This window comes from Melozone crissalis, unplaced genomic scaffold, assembly GCF_028551555.1.
Source record: "Melozone crissalis strain CALT ecotype California unplaced genomic scaffold, PUWL_Pcris_2 ptg000023l_1, whole genome shotgun sequence".
Lineage (NCBI taxonomy): Eukaryota > Metazoa > Chordata > Aves > Passeriformes > Passerellidae > Melozone > Melozone crissalis.
In genome coordinates, this window is record NW_026535801.1 from 35,886,200 (window position 1) to 35,902,042 (window position 15,843).

Sequence of the window (15,843 nt, forward strand, 5' to 3'; positions counted from 1 at the left end):
AGTAGTATTTAGTCTCCTCCCCACGTAGAGCACTGTAGAACAAAGGGTTGCATCTCTGTTCTCACCTTCAGGCTGCCTGTGCAGGGTCCACTTTGCCCTGGTCACCATTGTTGGCCACTCAATGTGGCCTGGCTGTCAGTTTAAAGACTTCAAAAATCCTCTGATTTCAGGACAGCATCTTGAGAGCTTGTGTTCTCTCTCACCTTGTAGCTCTGGTAAATATCCACATCACCCCACCCAAATCCCAATTAATTGATTTAATAAAGTGAAGGGCAGGTCTGCAGTACTGCTAGACCATTTCCACCCTTCTCCCTGTCTTTTGGGACATGTTAACAGAGCATCAGAAGCTCTGTTTATTCATTCTGCCATTATTCAGTTTGTCTTGGTTGGTTCTTTGTTTTGTTTAAGTTGTGTGCTCAGACGTGCTAAAAAATACAGACAGCTCCTCAACGCAGGCTCCCAGTATCAAGGATTTAAAGTTACTGCTTTCTGCCAGTTTGCTCGGTCTAAAAATGTGTTTGGCTTAGTAAATCCATGCAAAAAAAGTGAAGTGTTAATCTGTTCCTCAGAGGTGTATCAGGAGGTTGTGAAAATCGCTTGTCTGGTGCTGTAAAGGGGAAACCTTACAAAAAGCTGAGGCTGTTCAGAAGGACCTGAGAAGTGTCCTTAGGTGAAATCAGGCCTTCCTTAAATAAAGGCCATGCAGCTGGTGGGAGCAGCCTCTGAAGCACAGCTGCCATGGGCAGAGCAGGTACGGAGACAAGGCAACAGATGGACCTGAAAATAATTGCAAATAACTACCTTTGCTGAGAGTTAAATTCTCAGTGATTCAAGCTGATTTAGCTGTGAGATGGGAGTGGGCAGATAACTACTGGTAGCTGGCCCAAGGTCATTGAACACTTTCTTAAAAGAGATTGTGTACAGCAGTTATTTTCAGGCTTTTCCAATTTAGAAACCCCTTCAGAGCAAATTTGGCTCAGATCTGCTGCTCCTTCATGGTTACTGTGAGCTGGCTGGTCTGATGGGCTGGAGAATTGAGGTACAGATGAGAGACCAGACATTCCTGTGCATCTTGTGCAAATGACAGAATTGGGAATGGGCTGTGTTCTTGTTGCCTTTAGCTGTGGAGCATCGAGGAGCAGCAAGCAGGGCCAGTCAGGCTGAGGTAAGCTGTTCTAACCCTTTCAGGATATGGTTCTGTCTCAAAATCCATTGCATTGGGGGAACAGCTTCAGTTGTCATCACTGAGGAGGATGTGCTTCCAGAAGCAATGGTAATATGAGTGCTAATATTTGCTTTATGAAAGCAGAAGTTCATATGTATCCTTCTCAGGAATTTTACTCTGGATGGTTCTGTACAGAGAATCAAAACCAATTGTAAACATGTAAGCAAAAACTATGTAAACACAACATGCACAATAGATGTGTTTCCTGCTTAAAAAAACACGAAGCAAACAAGTTTGGTTTTCTTAAATTTAGGGATGATGTTGGTTTTTCATTTATAGAAAGTACTAATGAAGTACTGAATGTTGCCACAAATATTAGTTTTGTTTGGGGAAAACTCATTTGTTAAAGACAGCTGAATTGTATTTATGATTAGTTTTCAGTGTCTCAGGGATCCATATCTTACAGGAGACCTATTCAGTATTTGGTTTTCACCCTGTCATAGCAGATCTGTTGATAGAGATTCATTAATGCATATTATTATAAAGCATCTGCTTCCTCATCTGGTGAAAACTGAGAATTAGCTTTCTTTTCAAGCTCTTATACTCCTGTGATTCAGAGCAATCACCTGTCAGCAGGCTTTGATGTGGAAGGGCTGCTTCATACCAGGAGTGAGAAGCAGCTCCAGAAAGGCAGAGGGGAAAACATCCAGTGAGGGTCACAGCATTTCACAGAGCAGAATTCTTCCTGTAGGAATAATGAACTTGTTACATCATGGCTGAATTGTACATGCTCTTGCAGTGGCTTTTTACCAGTGTTTGCATAAAACCTTGTTTCTAAGTGTTGCTCCATCCCTGGAGAGTTCCATCATGATTAGTGATGTGCAATCACATCTTTTGAGGAAGACAATTAATGTTGTTCTGTCACAGCTAAAAAGAGCTGTACAGTGAAGCAGTCAAATGTTGCAGAAAGATGGGTGCTTCTAAGTGATAGCAGGATATGTTTAAAGAAACTTTCTGCACTAAGAGAAAATGTTTTGTGGCAGAAATAATTGATTTTTTTCTGGTTTGATCAGGGTTCATTTCACTTTTTTAGCAATTTAATGAGGCGGCTTAAGTGGGAGGCTGTGCCTGTGACAGGAATCTGCCCACAGCTGACAGCAAACCCTCCCTTAAAGGAGAACCAGCCAGGAACCCAGAGCTGCTCCATCATTTCCCACCTTCTGTCATTGGCCAGGAAAATTGGTGCTGTGTAGCCAGGTGTGAGGATCTGGGCAAGTGCCTCAGTTCCTGGTGGGCAGGAGGAGCTCAGTGCTCTGTCAGGTGATGGGAATTCATAACAAAAATCACTTTATTTCTTGTTGGGAGTTCAGTCAAACTGTTTTCTGGCTTTGTGTTATTATAGTTCTTCAGCTCTGTTGGTGTTAAAGATCTGTGAAAGAAAATACTGCTTGAAATGCAGGTCTGATTTCTTGCCCTCCATTCAGAAATCTCAGCGTTGTGTGAACGTGTTCTCCTCCCAGGTGGCTGAGTGTTCATGTGAATCATGTCTGGGTGAAAACCTCAGGCATTGTGCTAATGATGCTCTGGGTACTCTGCAAGTCAAAGGAGCAGAGCCTGAAGAAAGTTATAACACTTCTGGAGTGGCCAGAGTGGTAATTTGCAAAGGGGGTGTTGAAATATTGTCATTAGTGGTGGTGTGTGATGCAGAGGTGCTTATTTTTATAAATTATTGTGTGAGGGCTCAGCCTGCAGGTTTTGAGCACCAGTGGTTGTTAATGTGTGACACCCAGCAGAGCCATTGTCCTCTTTTCAGGTTTAATTCTCAGATGCATCATTTAGTAAACACAGTAATATGAGTTTTTGTACTATGAGTTTTTGTAATATGAGTTTTTCCCATGCCTAAAAAGGGTGAACAAAATGTACGAATTCCTTTTTTTAGGAGAATTACTGAAGCTTGGATTGCTCTCTTGATACTATAAACCTGCAATAAGTGGCAATGTCAAGGGTTCCCACCCCACCTCCTCCTGGGGAGATGTCCAGTGGACCTGTGGCTGAAAGCTGGTGTTACACCCAGGTAATTACATAAATCCCAATGCCTTCATTTTCTGTTGTTGTCATAATAATTGTTAAAAAAAACTAAAGTAAAGTTATTGGCATATTGAATAAATATAGCTGACAATCTAAGTACTTCTCATAGTTAATGTTTGATATGTAAATTAAATTTTCTTCACATTTTCTGATATTTTGTTCAGGTTAAAGTAGTAAAATTTTCATACATGTGGACCATTAATAACTTCAGCTTTTGCCGTGAAGAAATGGGTGAAGTTTTAAAGAGTTCTACATTTTCATCAGGGCCAAATGACAAAATGAAGTGGTAAGGTCTTTTTTTGAGCAAGTGCTTTGGGTTTTGTTTTGGGGTTATTTTGCTCACAAAAATTGTAACGTTAAATTAAAAATCAATATCAAAACTTGGACACTTCTTGGAGGGTTACTGTAGGTATGGATTGGTTCTAATTTTAAATTGCAGCAATCACAAAGGAAACATTTATTTCAGTAACATTTATGATTGTGGCTTGTAAAAGTATTTCTGAATTTATTCTGGGTACCATTAAAAAATTACAATTTCTCCATTTTTTTTCAGGTGCCTGAGAGTGAATCCAAAGGGATTAGATGATGAAAGCAAAGACTACTTGTCATTGTATTTGCTTTTAGTCAGTTGTCCAAAAAGTGAAGTAAGAGCAAAATTCAAATTTTCCTTGCTGAATGCTAAAAGAGAAGAGACAAAAGCAATGGGTAAGGGAATATTAATGTGGTTTTGTAAGAACATCAGCAATGTTATTTTTTTCAGTTGAGAGCAGAATTTAATATTGAGATAAACTTTTATAAAATACCTTTTCTAATTTCCTCTTAGAAACATAATTATAAAATCATGTTCATGTTTCACACGTTTCTGATCACTGAGTAATGTTAATTCCATCCTGAGCAGTATAAATTACAGCACATTGTCAACTGCTGTCACTCTAGGTCCTTGTCACTTAGTTTTTCCAGCAGATTATTCTTGTTTCCTGTTAGCAGAGGTGTATTTGCTTGTTTGTAGCCACATTGGAAATGTTTGATTTCCATTGTTAAATAGGATAAGCAAAGATGGCTGAATCTTTTAGACATCCTTTATAATATTTTGGTCTATTTCAGCTGATTTACACTGTAATCAGTTTAAAAACATGTGCCATGTACCCAAGGAATTGGATGACTGAAATAACTGATTATTTGATTTTATTGTTTTGTTGATATGAAAAATATATGGAAGGCTCTTAGTTTCAAACTTGTGAGCACAGCCTTCATTGGAAATGCTGTTTGGAAAGCTGGGATTCTTGTGGAAATGAATAATTTAATGCTGATCTGCACTGAATTTGTTCTGCTGCAAGTCCTGTATATGAAGAATATCTATTTTTCTTCCCTTCTACTCCAGGATTTAAGAGCTGTTTCAAGTCCTGTTTTGTTGAAAATTCTGCATTTCTTGCAGAAAGTCTGTAGTTCTGCAGTGTTTATACCCAAAGTTCATGCTATTTCTCCTTAAATAACTAGGCCCACTTGTAATCAGCAAATTAAATCCACAGAACTGAGTTCAAATGTAAAAATTAAATGATTGGACTCTTGGGAAGGAAGGTAAATGCATGTTTCACATGCATGTTTCACTCTACTAATCCTTTTGCACTGATGGTGGTGGTTTCTTCAGTCCCTGCAAACTTCCTCTTCTGGAGCTTATGTGAGCACAGCTACACTTGTGTACATTTGGAGGATGTATATCTGGACTTGACACAGTCCTGGAGTGGATTGGTATTTGTAATAAAATGTGAAACTGCATCCAAACCTATTTGGAGATCATCATGGAAGCACAGAATTGTTGAGTTTGCTCAGGGTCAGCCTGAGCTCTTTGCTTGAGACTTGTGGTGCTTTGAGATCTCCAGGGATGGATACCCCACAGCTTATCTGAGCAATTTGTTTTAGTCTCTAAAGGTGCTGCTGGCCCTTTATTTGCCTTAGGGGTTCATTGTGGGTTCTGGCTGATTTGTTGTCCCCCAGTACCCCAATCTCCAGTGACCTGTTTGTTCCTTTCTGTAGCAAACACCCAAACCTGACCCATCATCTCTCTGCTGCTTCATCATCCACTGCAGTGCTAAAAATCCTGAGAGTGGGTGTGTCTGCAGCTTCTGCCACAGTGGCTGTGCTGGGTTTGGCACCACAGGAGTTATAAATATCTTTTCACTTTGGGAAATTACCAACAGAAGTCTTATTTCTTGGACTCTCCAGCCATTTGCCATCTGCTTCTGTGGGTGCTGTGTATTTACTGAGACAGGAAAATGATGCCCCACTTCCAATGTCCCTTGTAAATTGATAATTCATGCATAGGCTGCTGCTTCAAGGGATGAAGCTGTGGATGAAACAGATAGTGAACTAACCTTTTGACTTCATTAGAAGAAAAATACATTTGTACTTTTGTGTTGCTCTATTTTGGCTCTTAATTTAGGGGGTTAGCACTGGTTGTTGCTGCTAAGAGTAAAATCTAAGTTTGCAGAGTAAAGAATTGGGCTGAATCTAGAGAAGAAATTTGTGAATGCTTTTGGGAATGTAAATTTCTGATTTTTTTTCTCTTAATTCAAGGTAATGAGGTTAAAAGTTGGTAAAAGTGTGAAAACACTAATCCAGATGCCGAAAAAATTAGATATTATTGTTTTAAACGTGTTTTTCCTCCTTGGTATACAGGTTTCAGTTGTGAGCAGTGTTGTGTGTTTGTGCTGTTGCCCACACTGCATTTCAGGGAGTGCATTTCCCTGTGCTGCTGTGCTCTGCTTGGGCTTGTTGGCACAGGAGTGTGAGGAGGTGACAGGGACAGAGACCTCACAGCCCCTGCAGTGGCAGCTCCTGGGTGGCTCCTCAGTGTGCTCTGAAAATACAGTGAAAATAAATCTCTAGAGGATATTTTGCTTGATATAATCCTAGTGAAGAGCTGTTGTGAGTAGAATTTTTCCAGCTCTTGGGGGTGAGGGCAGTGTGTGACACGTGTGTGTTTTCTGTGGTCCAGCTCCAGTGTGTTCCACTGGTGCTGCCAAGGTCAATAGTGTGGGGAAGTCTGGCTTCGCTGATGGCTTTATTTTGGAGGGGTTTTTAACAGATTCTGTCATGAAAAACACTTTGCTTTTATTACAAACTTCTGACTTAAACTTCTGAAGTGCTCCCTTTAGCTGAAGCATCTCTGTGTACAGCAAATGAAGTGGTGATGTGTTTCTTGCCCAGCTTTTTGGAATTAAAAGTTCTTTCTTAAAGAACTCCTCATGAGATCCCTCCCCACTTCCCCCTCTGCTCTTATTTCAGTATTCTTGCTGTCCTCATTTTGAACAATCCTTCTAAATTTAATTTAGAATATGCTTTATTCTACTTAGATTCTCAAAGCCATTCCCAAATAACCTCTTTCCCATATTTTACTTTAAGTACAAGGTGCTCTTTCCTGTGGTTTGATTTGGGCAACAAGTGGCCACTTTTCAGTCAACCAGCCATGCAAAATGTGTGATCTTGCTGCATTTACATGTGTTTGCACTGACATGACTGTGGGAATTCCTTTTTGGCTGTGAATTTTAGAAAAAAAAAAGTTGTGCTGTCACAGCAAATCTGATGGATTAAAAAAAATTAATTCATATAACTGGGGCCAAAAGATAAATATAATTATTATGTTTTATGACCAAAAGATAGTTTAGTAGTTGAAAGCTTTCATTTCTGTTTTGCTATTTTAATGCTTTTACTGTATTTCAAAATCATTTCAACCTGTGAAACAAGATTTTCCATTTCAGGAAGAAGTCAAACCAGATTGTTATGACAACTGCAGAGCGTTGTCAGGATGGGTTTGTGGTGACAAATTCATTGTAATGGTGCTTCCCCCTGAACAATTCCTGTTTTGACACATTGGCATTCTCACATTCACTGAAAAACTCCTTGTGCTGGATGGTGCCTGGGAGATCTAATGAGAGGATATGGTTCAAATTACAAATTGTGCTCACCAAGTGTTTTATAAAATAACACTATCACAATATTAAAAAGGCTTTAATCAGTTCTGTTGGCACGTGATCCAAATGTGTGAAACTGATGAATTTTTTATTACCACTTAGTCTTGATGTGGAATTTGGTGCTGTTTGTTAATATTTTCCCTTAACTTGCTGTATTTGTGCACAATTTTTTATCAGAAAGCCAAAGAGCATATCGGTTTGTGCAAGGCAAGGACTGGGGGTTTAAGAAATTTATCCGAAGAGATTTTTTATTAGATGAAGCTAATGGTCTTCTACCAGATGACAAGCTTACATTATTTTGTGAGGTGGGTATTAATTTTTAAGTAATACAGTTTTAAATACAATGTTTCCTGCTCTAATAAATAGAGATTTTTGTTGATTTAAACAGTAACATACTCTAAAATTGTCTTCTGAAATCTATGAACTTGGTAAAATATACATTGCTTTGTTTGTATTGCATTTTATTTTATTCTTTGGTGCTTGTACACTGAGGTGTAGAATATTGAATTGATCACTTTTAACTGCTGAACTTCTTTATGAATTTGCCATATTTGTTACATCAGAATTGACTGTAGAATTATTTGTGCCAGAGGTGGCTGCTGTGAACTGTCTAGGGAAATGCTGTTTTACTGAGGTCACTTTTATTTAAAGAAGTTGTATTTGGAGTCAGAGGATTGGTTTTCACTGGATGGAAATGTTCACATACTAGTTCACATTATAAAAAAAAACCCAACTGATTGTCAGAATCTATATTCCTTTAATATCCTAATTGTTTGCTTTAACCAATGATCAGGTCTTTCCAGTAAATTAAACACATCATTTTTTGACTAATTGCTACATTTTGTTTTCTGAGAGAATGCAAATATCTTGTAGGAGGTGTGCTTGATACTGAAAATTAACACTGAGAGCTGTGCTATAAATTTAACTTCATGGTGTATTGTGGATCCCTTCTTCTATAACATCATTTATATCCATAACCTAAATTTTCCTATTAAATTTCAGTAAAAAGCTTACTTGGTGTTAAAAATGGAAAGCAGAGAAAGTAGCAGTGTAAGTGGAGTGTATGTTGAATATACATTGGCTGGTTATCTGGGCTGCCATAAAGTGATTAGTGACTTAGGAGGATGATAGATGCTCTAACTGCTAATAAGTTTGCTTTGATCTGTGTATTTACAGGAAATGTGTAAAATTGTCTTGGCCAGATTACAATTTAATTATATGTCATTATGCTGGGTAGGAAGAATAATTGAAATGTGGCCCTTGAGACTAGATATTGCAAATATAGTGCATCTTATTTTCACTCTGACAAGTTAAATTAGCTGCATGATAAATTTGTTATGAATACAATTATTTGGGTGATAAAAGCAGATATAACAAGTGTTTTATGCTTCTGTAAAGATACTTTTGAGTATTTTCTCTTCTTAAGTTGTCCTCCTAATGAGCACTTTGATGTAAATGAAAAGCTCTTAAAAGTAGCATTTGGTTTTGGAATAGATCACTCTCTAAATTTAGAGATTAGACTTGTTTAAAAAATATAACTAGAAGAAATACTGGATTTCCACAGAGAAATACTGTTATTTAAATTCTGATGCTAATCACTGAATTTAGCTGTGTTTCCCTATGAAAATATCTTGATGTTTTAATGTGAGTGGCTTTTGTGAAGTGTTGGACCTACCCTGATTATAAATGTGGAAGGAAGTAAAACATTTAGTTGTTCACAGTGAACATGTTAAATAACTTCTGGCTTGTTTCAGGGTGAAGGAAAAACTTGAAAATCCAAATATTTTAGGAATTTCTTTCTTCGGATGTGTGATACCAGCTCTTCAGCTGTCTTTAGAAATGACAGGTGTTGTTTGAAGGACCTGTTTCTATAGACAAGCCTGAAGTTTTTGTCCTTTTAGAACTTTACTGCTAAGCTCTGATTTCCATGTTTGCCCTCCTACTTGTTTCCTGTTTGGAAAACTGACTTACCCCTTCTTAACTATTCCACTTGGCTTGATAAAGCTTGTCAGATGTAGCAGATATTGAGTGAAGGTCTCTGATTACTGACTCTTGGTGGGTCCTTCTTCCTGTTGGCTTGCAGGAAAATGATTTGGTTGTTCTTTGGCAGCAAAGATATTCATTCTGTGTCACCAAAGATTCTCAAGATCAGCTGGATCTGCCCTTGGATGGGACCTGAGGGGCTGTTAAGTTTAATATTTTGTGAAGTCTGGTGCTGCCAGCAGCAATTTGGGATTAAATACAGCCTCAGTCTTTTGGGCACACTGATCTCTGGCTGAATTCTCCCTTTCCATATAATCTGAAAGTACTTTCAGATGTTCCATTTGCTAATAGAATAGAATAGAATGTTCCTGCTTTCACAGATATCTTACCTGCCTTAGTAGTCCAAGGAATCATTTATATCACCCTTACCATTAGATTACCACAGATTCAAAATCCAGAAAATCCTGGACATTATCCTTGTTAAGTGTCATCACACAGAACTTGTTCAAGTTTACAAGTTTTCAATAGTTACATGGATTAACTTGACTGAATTTCAGCTTTATTTAAGTAAGTTATAAATAATAAGAGGATGCACTTGATTTATGGCATGCCTGTTGGACTGAGATATGAAAGGTCAGACCCCTGTAATGCTTTGTATTTAGAATCTTTAAAGGACAATACATTCCAGATCATTTGGGTGGGGGAGATTTGAATTAAAACTTTCTTGGGTTATATCTTAAAAAGATGACCTGTAGCAAATTGTGTTGCCCAGCTCTCAGTATGTATTAGAAACCATTCTAAATCAGAAGTTTGGAAGGTCAGAGCTCAGTTTAAGTGCACATTAAGAGTGTGGAGATGACTTTCCCTAGGCATTGTCTGTAGCTAACAGGAGGATGCTGTGTGGACAACTGGGACCATGAACTTTGAGTCAAGGCTCTGGAAAAGCAGAACTCTCCTCTGGCAACAGAAGATGAGCTTGGCTAAGCTAAAACTTCCTTTGTGTGTATGTATATCTCCTGAAATCACTGTGTGTGTGAAAACTGGGAAATAGCTCTATAGATTTTTTCAATGTTATAAGTGTACAGTCTTACTGTGAAAGGGAAATTTTGCTGTGCTTTGGGTTCTTCTCTTTTTTTAAGGTGGAAGAATAAAAAGGAATTTCTTGTATTCACAAGGGGGTATGAGATGATACAGGGAATTAGGCAGCGATTCAAATCCCCAAGCTGCTGTCATAATTGGATCATCCTCCTCCTCTTCTGGTCTGGAGTTTGGCTTGCAGTGCTCCAACTTTCTGTGTAGCTGAGCTGTGCTGGTTTTGCTTTATGCCAGATTTATTCCAGATGTCAACCAAAGCCCTGATCCTAACAGTATCAGCATTTTCTCTTAAGATTTAATCCTAATTTTCTGTATTTAAGAGATGAAGTGATCAATATCCTGTAGTATGGCTTGTTACAAAGGTTTTATTCTCAGGTCTGTGCTCTCAGACAAGAGAAGCAAAACCTGCTGAGCTCTTCTGTTTTCCCAACACACTGATTAAAGAACTTGGTATGTGAAGATAACTGAAAAAGCAGCAAGGAGTGCTGCTGTCCTGTTCCATTCCTAAATGAAAGACTTAAATGTGGGTAATAATGGCAGAATATTCACTTCAAATGCACGTATTTCAGTTTTCTTAACTAGTTCTGTACAAAAGTTACATCCTGTGATAATGCATTTTATTACTGAAGTTACTTACACCTTGTATTTTGAATTTAATAGCTTTTAATCTTGTTTGGAAAACAATTACTTGTGGTTCCTGCCTCATCTGGACTAAGTTAAATAAAATAATGAAGGAGCTGTTACTTGTGCTTAGTTTGCACTATCACACTGTGGGTTATGTATAAACTTAACTGTCAGTACAATAAGGGGTATTGAAAAATTCTACAGATTGTTCTTCTGAAACTTTTCTGTGACCATGTGATCCTGATGATCTGTATATAATTTTATATTGTGCATATTTTATTGCAATGGGTGAAGTGTTGAACTGTTAATTTAACTCTGAAATAGCATTAACTTGTTTTTGTTCCCACTGGTTTTCCAAGAACTGTATCTGTCCTTATTTATGTTGGCATTTCTGTCAGGTGGCATGTGGTATTGTGCTCTCTCTCTTTTTATTTTGGTTGGATAAGTACACAATATTAGATTAAGCCCTATTTGTTTTTTGTTACTTTAAAGTAAACTGTAAGGCATTAATTTATGGTTCTGGCCTAATGCCAGAAGCTTCACTGTTTTTTGCTTTGCTTTGGAATTGTTGGAATTCTAGCAATAGGTACTACTGTGATTTAATTCTTGTTGGCATTCAGTTATGAAGGAGTTGTCTTGCTGTGATTTTCTGTTAGGTAAGCGTGGTCCAAGACTCAGTAAATATATCAGGACAGTCTAATACAAACACTTTGAAGGTACCTGAATGTCGACTAGCAGAAGATTTAGGGAATCTCTGGGAAACAACAAGATTTACAGATTGCAGTTTTTATGTAGGAGGACAAGAATTCAAAGCTCATAAATCTGTCCTTGCAGGTACTTTCTACTTTTGTATTGCTATTATTTTGTAATTTAAATTGCCGTAAATTTAAAATTTGATTATATTTAATATTTACTTTTCTTGATACAGCACGATCTCCAGTTTTTAATGCAATGTTTGAACATGAAATGGAAGAAAGCAAAAAGGTAAGCTTCACTGTAAATGTTACATGTAAGTATTTGTACCTTGTGAAAGAGGAAAACATTGCAGAAAACTTGAGGCAGAGCAGATTGAGGAGGATGAGGGACACAAACCTGTCCTGGTGAGTTCTGAGGGAGTTGTGTAGAAAGAGTGGAGAGGTGCTGGAGTTTTTCAGGTAGCTATATCTACCCCAGATAGTGTTTTTAAACATTAGCTACTGGTGTAATTGACCTGGTAATCTCTGCCCCCCTTTTGCCTCAGTTTGTATCTTCCTGTCAGCTGATAGACTTGACTGAGGTTTTGCTGTAGAGTATTGAAGTGTTTTTTATGGTAACCAAGAAACAAGAGGTGGATTATGCCTGGCATTAAGCCCTCAGGCAGTGGAACACCTTTTCATTCACAGCTTCTGCAGGCACTTGACCTGTGTAAGTGTTTTGGATGGAGGGTTTCTTAATCAGCAAAGCACTGCTGCTGCTTTTATGCACTTGATGTCTCCCACGGCGAAGAGCTGTTTGTGTCTTTCTTCAGGAATTCTCAAAAGTGGGTTGGTTATGGGCAGAATCCATGAAAAGGTGAGGAACTGGTCACCTCACAGAGGGGTTATGATGGATGGTCATCATTTGGTGTTGAAAACTGCAAGAGGCCACTGGTTTGCACAAACACATTGGGTTAACATAGTGCTGTGGTACAGCTGAGGGTCACTTTCCTTCCCAGCACCTCCAGTTTGGAAACTGTCACAGGTGGAATTGGAGTACTGGGAGCATTTTATTGAGAGGTTCCTGGTCTGAAAAAATCCAAACATGTCACAGCTTGAGTAATGTGCCATACCAGGCCTTTGCCTTCATCAGAAGTTCTTCCCCTGTGCAGCCCTCCTCCTAAACACTGACAGGAAACCAGACCATGCACATCTCCTGTGCCTGGGATTTTTATACTCCTTTCAAAAGTCTGGGGTTTGCTTCTACATCTTTGACATCATTTCCCTCTTCATTAGTTGCTTGTAGGAGATATTGTTATAGGGTTGGTCAAGCTTGCAGTGCCACTGTTGTATTATGGCAATCTTCAGCTGTGTGATGTCAGTTCAGTGTGTTTGCTTTTTGGATTCTCAGAACAAAACCTGGGCTGTGTTGACTCAGTTTAAGTTGAGCCAAGAATGACTCAATTTGTTCTGTCTGCTGCTCTGACTCCTGATATTCCAAACACATTTTCTTTGTGTTGGAAGCTCAGAAGCATTTTTCAATATTCCTGAAACTCTTGATTTTTATGTACAGTCTGTGTGATAGACTCCAGAGTTATGCATTTCTAGGAAAAAAAAATACAATTACTTTTTATTACTGGAGCTTTTCCAGCTGATTTCTACCTGAGTTTTAAGAGCTATTTTGATTGCTTTCAGCTTAACATTGTTGAATGTTACCTTAAATTTGTAAGGATTTTGTCTGATGGATGGGGAATGAAAACTTGTAGCATGCATGCAGTTGATATTTAATATTCACCTCGAAATTGTAGCTAAATTCCAAAGACTTTTATTGATTCTTCTTCTTTACCAGAATCGTGTAGAAATAAATGATGTAGACCCTGAAGTTTTTAAAGAAATGATGAGATTCATTTACACAGGAAAAGCACCAAACCTTGAAAAAATGGCTGACAATTTGTTGGCAGCTGCAGACAAAGTAAGTAATTGACTCCAAACTTCCCAAATCTGGTGTTTGCTTGGGGAATGTTGATTTTAAAAAAAAATTATTTTCAGATTGTTTAATATGTATTTTGCTATTTTAAAACTGAGGAGCAGTTCTTATCAGAAATAAAGAAAGATAGGAAAGAATAGATTTTTTTAGCAATATAAGGTTGGCAAACTGCTAAAAATAGATTTTTTTAGCAGTATAAGGCTTTTTTTAAAGAGAAGTGTTTCAGGTATTTATTTATTATCAATTTTTTTTAGAAATAGGATTGTCTTCCCTACAAACCCAATAGTTCTAATCTTTCATCTTATCTTTGTTGGGATAATGTCTACTCTTAAAATTGTTGTTCTTTGAAATACTTTTTCTACTGTGATTTTGGAGATGAAGGGATTTATAGCAGCTCAGCAATTAAGGGTTTTTTTGAATGCTGGCCTTGATTTAGGGCATAATTGATAAATGTAGAGACCTTTATAAGATTGATTATATGAGGTTGACTATTATAAGGTTGATATATATATATGATTGTCTGCAATACCAGAAAATAAAAATGAAACCTGTTCAGACTGTGACATTCTTCAAAAAAGAAGCATGGTTTATTAATGCAAAATATAATATGGGAATGCAGTTTTTTCCCATCAAATTTCTTGTGGGCTTTATCAAAGGAATGAGGGAAATTAGGAAATTCAGAGATGGGTTGGGGATCAAGTTAAATTTGTTTTAAGCAATGTAGTTGATGAAGCTCCATTGTATAATTTCTTGCCCCTCACTTAGAGATGTGAACCTGTTCAATGCTGATTTGGCTCCTTGCTCCTCCTCCCTTTCCAAGCAGAAGTGAAATGAAAACTTTTGAATTAGTTATTTCTGTTGTTTGATAAAAACTCTGTCAGCGAGGTCTTTAATTTGTGCCAAGCCTAATGCCTGTGTTCCACCTGAGAGCTGTCCAGTGCAGCACCCTGTGCTGTGCAGCACCCGTGGGGAAGCAGTTCGATGTTAAACTCGGGAAGCACCAAGCCTGGCTGGAAGTATCTTAAGAACTGTAGAGATGGGGACAGAGGGAATGAGTTTGAGGAATGATTAGTGCAGTTTTTCTCTCTCTGCAGTATGCACTGGAACGGCTGAAGGTGATGTGTGAGGAGGCACTCTGTAGTAACCTCTCGGTAGAAAATGTTGCTGACATTCTTATCCTCGCAGATTTGCACAGCGCTGAACAGCTAAAAGCACAAGCAATAGACTTTATTAACAGGCAAGTAACACTTGGATTACTTACTAAACATCTTTGTGTTTATATTTGGTGTACTTTCTCAATATTAGCACACTTCTCTCTTGCAGGTGCAGTGTTCTTAGACAACTTGGGTGTAAAGATGGGAAAAACTGGAATAGCAAGTAAGTTTCCCTGCCCCACGATGTTCTGTACAAACACTGCTAAGTAGACTGCAGATCTTAAGAACTGTTGCTTCATTTCCACACTACTGAGGCCTGTCACTGACTGTAAGTAAAGTAGGATTCAGCAGATGCTACCCCAGTTATGATTGTGACTCCCCCTTTAAATGACAGGGAATGTTAGCTGCTCTCCAGTGTGAGATCCTAACAATAGCTGGTTTTCATTCCCTCTCCCAGGGGCACAGTGCTGTGAGATGATGGAAGCAGCCTTTATAGAGAAAACCATTCTCATGAGTATCCAGCTTTGTGCCTGGAGGATTGATAACCCCAGTGTGGTTTTGAGACTTGCTTGGGTCAGTGTGAGCCTGCAGTATTTCCACAGAAAGGAGGGCAGTTGCTCTCTTTGCCTTTGGGGACGTGTTTGTGCACCTTCCCACATGCCAGCACAAGTGCTCTGGAGGCCACACAACTCGTCAGTCAGGTCCCTCTGACTCTGAGGGCTCCTGCCTACACTGGAAATAGGTTGAGACTGTGTGGCTCAGCCTCTGGATTGCAGCAGCTGCAGTGAATCACAGAGTGGAAGACAGCCAGCTGCAGAATAGCTGGCAGTAGGCTCAGTGTAAGGGCAGTGGAGCACTTATTTCTTACCATCAGAAGCTCCAGAGAACTTAAAGGCTGTGTTGCACCACTTAGTTTAAATTGTTTCTCCTTGAAACAAAAAAGGTTTCATAGGCATAATGATTGAGCGTGATGTGGAAAAGCAGTGGGTGGTGAAAGTAAATAGTAAAATATCAGTAATAGAGATAAGTCAGAATCGTAACTATATAACTACTTGATGTATTTCTTCTCAAGTGATTTGGAAGTTCCTGAGCTGATTTCTGT

At 38.4% G+C, this 15,843-nt stretch overlaps 1 protein-coding gene across 2 annotated transcripts in view; it reads left to right on the forward strand.

The window, feature by feature from the left end:
- Positions 1-15,843, forward strand: part of SPOPL (speckle type BTB/POZ protein like) — a 31,974-nt gene that overhangs the window by 10,847 nt on the left and 5,284 nt on the right. The window contains exons 2-10 of one of the 2 annotated variants that reach the window (XR_008483114.1): positions 3,105-3,239; positions 3,418-3,539; positions 3,807-3,958; positions 7,402-7,529; positions 11,583-11,760; positions 11,855-11,910; positions 13,450-13,572; positions 14,682-14,824; positions 14,911-15,069. Coding sequence is in view for 1 of the 2 variants with exons in the window: in XM_054277893.1 (XP_054133868.1) it covers positions 3,162-3,239; positions 3,418-3,539; positions 3,807-3,958; positions 7,402-7,529; positions 11,583-11,760; positions 11,855-11,910; positions 13,450-13,572; positions 14,682-14,824; positions 14,911-14,964 (1,034 nt within the window). In the remaining variant the exon portion in view is untranslated. The remainder of the gene's footprint in view (positions 1-3,104; positions 3,240-3,417; positions 3,540-3,806; positions 3,959-7,401; positions 7,530-11,582; positions 11,761-11,854; positions 11,911-13,449; positions 13,573-14,681; positions 14,825-14,910; positions 15,070-15,843) is intronic. The other variant, XM_054277893.1, reaches the window with a different exon arrangement.